Raw genomic sequence first — 4,239 nt, forward strand, 5'->3', positions numbered from 1 at the left:
ATTCTAGACGAGCCGGCGTACATTCCTCGCATGCCTCCATCGTGTAAGGAAAAGGGCAGGAGGAGCCGCGCTGTCACAACGTGCGTGAATGTGCTCTTCTGTCCCTCTGTGCCAATTAGGCCTTTTGTGTCAGACTCTGGCTCGAGTGGTGCGTAGTGTGTGTGTGTGTGTGTCTGGGTGGAGGTGGGTGGAGGGAGCTCAGGTGACTGCAGTTAAGCCGCCTCACATGGGATGTGGAGGCGTCGCCCTCTCGGAAGCTCCCGAGCGCCACGGACTCGTGCGGGATGTGTGCGCCCTCCCGCTGCCCCTCCCTGGATGCACCATCTCTCCACATGGGGCCCCCCGCGGTGTGCGTGCTTACGAAGGCCCTGCTATGGCACGCTATCTAAAATGGACAGCAGCACTCAAGTGTACAGAAGGTCACGAGGCGGCAGAGGACTGCGAGCGACCTCTGGTTCAACAGCCCCTCGGCACAGGAAGCCCCCCCCCATGCGTCAGACCCAACAAACCCTTCCTCCTGAACGGTCCTCACCAGATACTCTCGCCAACCGCTCTCCAAACGCCAGCAGCGGTGGAAAACAGGAAGGGGCCTCCTGAGCGTTGGAGGAGCAGGGTTTGGTTTGGTTTGGCGTGACAGGAGCCGCCGCGCTGGATGCCAGCAGGAGAGGCACTACGCGGCATCTCAATGACCAGGACTCACTTGGTACACGGAGCGGGTCCGCGGCGCTGCCAGCCACACCACTCCCACCGCTGCTCCCCAGCCAGCCACAAAAGGCCATTCAGCCTTTTCACCAGGGTGATGACGGGCCAAAAGCCGGAAGGGGGCACAACAATGTCCGAGCGCCATAAGTTGTGGCGATGGCTCTGTGGCCACGTCACGCGCGTCCACGGGGGCGCAGTGTGCCGCTACGTTCTGGCGAGGCCAGAAGACACGATCTGAACATTTGGAGAAGAAAAGGGAAGCCAGCAGGGTGGGCAGCGACGGCCTCGAGCTGCACTGCCTTCAAAAAAGGTGTGAAAACGACGTCAGTCCCAGAGAGCACTGAGCTCACTAAATGCGCTCGCTCATTCGGTCAAAGCTTCAACCACTTTAAGAGAAAACAAAAGTGCGATGTCACACTGCACACCTGCACACATCTATCACACACGCAGAGGAGCTGCAGTCTACGTAGTGTGCAGAAAAAGGGAGGCCTCAACTTGCCCCAGAGGCCCCCGAGAACGTCACGTACCTGCGTAGAAGCGCAACAAGGAGCCGATTTCCGTGTTGAGGCCCTCCTCTTGGACCCTCCACGGGTCCTTGAATCCGAGCTTGAAGAGAAAGTCGTTCTGGATCTGCAGAGGCCTCTCGTCCGGACTCAGCCTCCGGACCGCCTCGCCGTGGAGCTGCACGTACAGCGTGGGGCCGGAACCCACGCGGCCCGCGGCCAGCGCGCACTTCTCAGCGCGCGCGCCACCGTCCGGCCCGGGGCCCTCCTCAGGTGCGTCACCTGTGGAGCCGCGGCGGGGGCCCGGCCGGCCCTCCGCGCTCACGTCGGCCGTCCCGTCGCCCGCGCGTCGCCCGATGTGACGCGGCGCGTAGTGGTCGGCGCCGCCGGCACCGGCAGCGGTCCCGGCCCCGTTGGCGTGACGCTGCGCGGCGGGACAGTCGAGGTCCAGCTCGTCCGAGGAGCTGCCGTACGTGTCGTGGCCCCCCGCGGCGCCGTCGAACGAGGGGCTGAGGATGGACGCCTCCGTGCCCAGCACCATGTCGTCGCTGAGGGAGTCCCGGTGCTCGCTGAGTCGGGCCCCGGAGCTCAGGTCGTCGAAGGCGCTGCTCTCCACGTCCGAGCCGGAGTTCAACCCGCAGCTGTCGGAGCAGTTCCGCTGCTCCGAGTCGTCGTCGTTGGCGGTGTCCACGTTCGAGTTGGAGTTCAGATCGGACAGCGAGCGGGCGATGTCGTCCCGCGACTCCGACTCCGACTCCGGGGTGAAAAGTTGCCCGTCGACGTCCTGTTGCTTTTGCCTCCCGTCCGCGTCCTCCAGGAGCAGCAGGATCCGGTCCCTCGGATGACCCCGCAACTCGGAGGGGTCCAGGGGGGTCAGGTGGCTGCATCGCGTGCCCGCGTCTCCGTTCACCTCGTCCGGGCTGTCATCGTAACCGTACTTCACGTTGCAGTTGCCATTTTGGTCCGTCTTGGGGTTTTCCTTGCAAAAGCTGCGCACGACGGCGCTCGACTTGCCGCCGAGTTTGCTCAGCCGCAGCGCCAACTCGCCGGCCGTGGTGTCCATGGTGCAGAGAACCGGCCTGGGATACGAGGGCGTCCGCCGCTCGTGGACGTGCACGGAGCCCCGGTGGAGATCCGCTCGCACCCACTCTCGGTCCGCGGGCTGCAGCTGCATGTTCTGCCGGTGCTTCAGCAGCGTCTTCCTGTCCAGGCTGCGCGTGTGCGACGGCCCGGCGGACGCGGCCGCGGGGATCCGGGCGCCGCGGGCGGCGGTGACCGCGGTGACCGCGGCGGCGGCGGCGGAGAGGTTCCTCTTCGAGCGCCTCCGCCTCAACAGGAGGGAGCTGGAGTCGCTGGACGAGCCCCGGCCGTCGGACGCCGCGGCGCGGTTTGACGCACTGGAAGTGGCGCACCGAGGGGCGCCGTTGCCGCTCTTCGCCTCTGCGCGGGAGGGCGCCGAGCGTCCGCCGCCGCCGGGCTTCTTCATTAACTTGGTCGCGCCGTTCTCAGCCTGCGCGCTTTCCATCCGCGCTGCCGACGAGCAGCGCCCGACTCTAAATCAACAACGGTGCGCACTTGGTTGCACCTCCAGCCTCTACATTTGAAAGCCGTGAGGACGCGGCGCCCCGCCGTGCTGAACGCCCGCCGACGGGACGACGTATTCCGCTGGTGGTCATTCACTTCCCCGCTTCCTTTCCTCGCCGGGGTCCCCTGCGCTCCTCCGCAGGAGAGAACAAACAAACATGTTTTTTAGCTGATGGAATCGGCCGCGCGGGGACGGGTCGGGGGGGACGGTTCGGGGCGGAGACGTGACTGCGCGTCTCCGCTTGGACCAAAAATGCAGCGCTGGAATACGAAATGAACGTCGGCCGACCTCCTACGCAAATGCTGGCTGATATATATTCATGAGGACGACACAAGATGGGGTCGCCGACGGCACGGCGCGGTGGGTTGTGGGAAGTGTAGTGCGGCGGGACGAGGCGCGCGGCGGCTGCCGGGCGGTGGGGGAAGCGGTGTCGTGACTACATTTCCCGTGGAGCTTTTCGCGGGTCCTCCTCGGGTGAGGCGGGGGACGCACGGGAGGCGTAAACATAGCTCGTATAAAGTGTTCGGCGTGCCGGTCCACAAGTTCTTCGTCCGGTCTCCTGCGGCGCTGCGGACCGACCACCGACAACACGACGAGGCGGCCACGGTTCTCACCACGAGAACATCCGGGTCCCCTTCAGGCTGCGCGTCATCGGTTCCCGCGCGACACTTAATTTCTGCTGCGCGGCGACGTGAAGCTTCGCAGGCGCTTTATTTCGGACTAGTGGCGACGAGGCAGATGACTCCAGCACCGTCGCGCCCGGACGCCATTTCGCAGGGCCACGCAGACCCGCGATCCGCGGTAATCCGCGCGTTCCGCGGCGCTTACCGCCATCTAGCGGCCGAACCGCGCCGCTGCGCCCGCAGCCGCCGGTCCCGGTTCCCCGTTGAGGACGCAGTTTGGTTTCACGCCGACCTTTTTCTATGCAACCATTAGACGTGCGAAATCCTCAGTACGTGTTGTATTGTCATTTTAATTCATCTTCAAAGTCATAACCTAATGAGGACATTGAGAAAATGTCTTTCAAACTTATTTACTGATGTGTCTAAAATTAGAAACGGCCTAAATCTTCTTTCCGTGCTCATTTTGGGTTAATCAAGGGATTATGGCTTCTACACCAATAGAGGTCCCTTACTACGCACGTACAGGCTCTTGATCATCGTTTTAAGACACCTGACATGTCAAACAGCAGGTGAAGCTGCTTCCTGCAGAGATCATTCACTCACATGGTGGACGCACGCTTTATTTTTGTGTATTTTGTATTAAATGGTTGAGCCAATGAAAATATGTCGAGACAAACTGCATTCAAAAGGAATTCTCTCTCCGTATGAACCTGAATGCATTTCAGCTGAACACAAATTGAACTGCGTCACTCAGTTCAAGTCCTCCTCTGGCCAACCGGGAGGGGATTTCCTCTTCTGAGCAAAATGACAATTCAAACAATGCAAA

At 62.2% G+C, this 4,239-nt stretch overlaps 1 protein-coding gene across 1 annotated transcript in view; it reads right to left on the bottom strand.

The window, feature by feature from the left end:
• The window catches only part of phlpp1 (PH domain and leucine rich repeat protein phosphatase 1), a 34,497-nt gene extending 30,387 nt beyond the window's left edge, over positions 1–4,110 (bottom strand). The window contains exon 1 of the mRNA XM_040170739.2: positions 1,230–4,110. Coding sequence (XP_040026673.2) covers positions 1,230–2,730 — 1,501 coding nt within the window. The 5' untranslated portion in view covers positions 2,731–4,110. The remainder of the gene's footprint in view (positions 1–1,229) is intronic.
• Positions 4,111–4,239: the final 129 nt, after the last annotated feature.

The sequence above is a fragment of the Gasterosteus aculeatus genome, chromosome 3 (assembly GCF_964276395.1).
Source record: "Gasterosteus aculeatus chromosome 3, fGasAcu3.hap1.1, whole genome shotgun sequence".
NCBI classification, from domain to species: Eukaryota; Metazoa; Chordata; class Actinopteri; order Perciformes; family Gasterosteidae; genus Gasterosteus; species Gasterosteus aculeatus.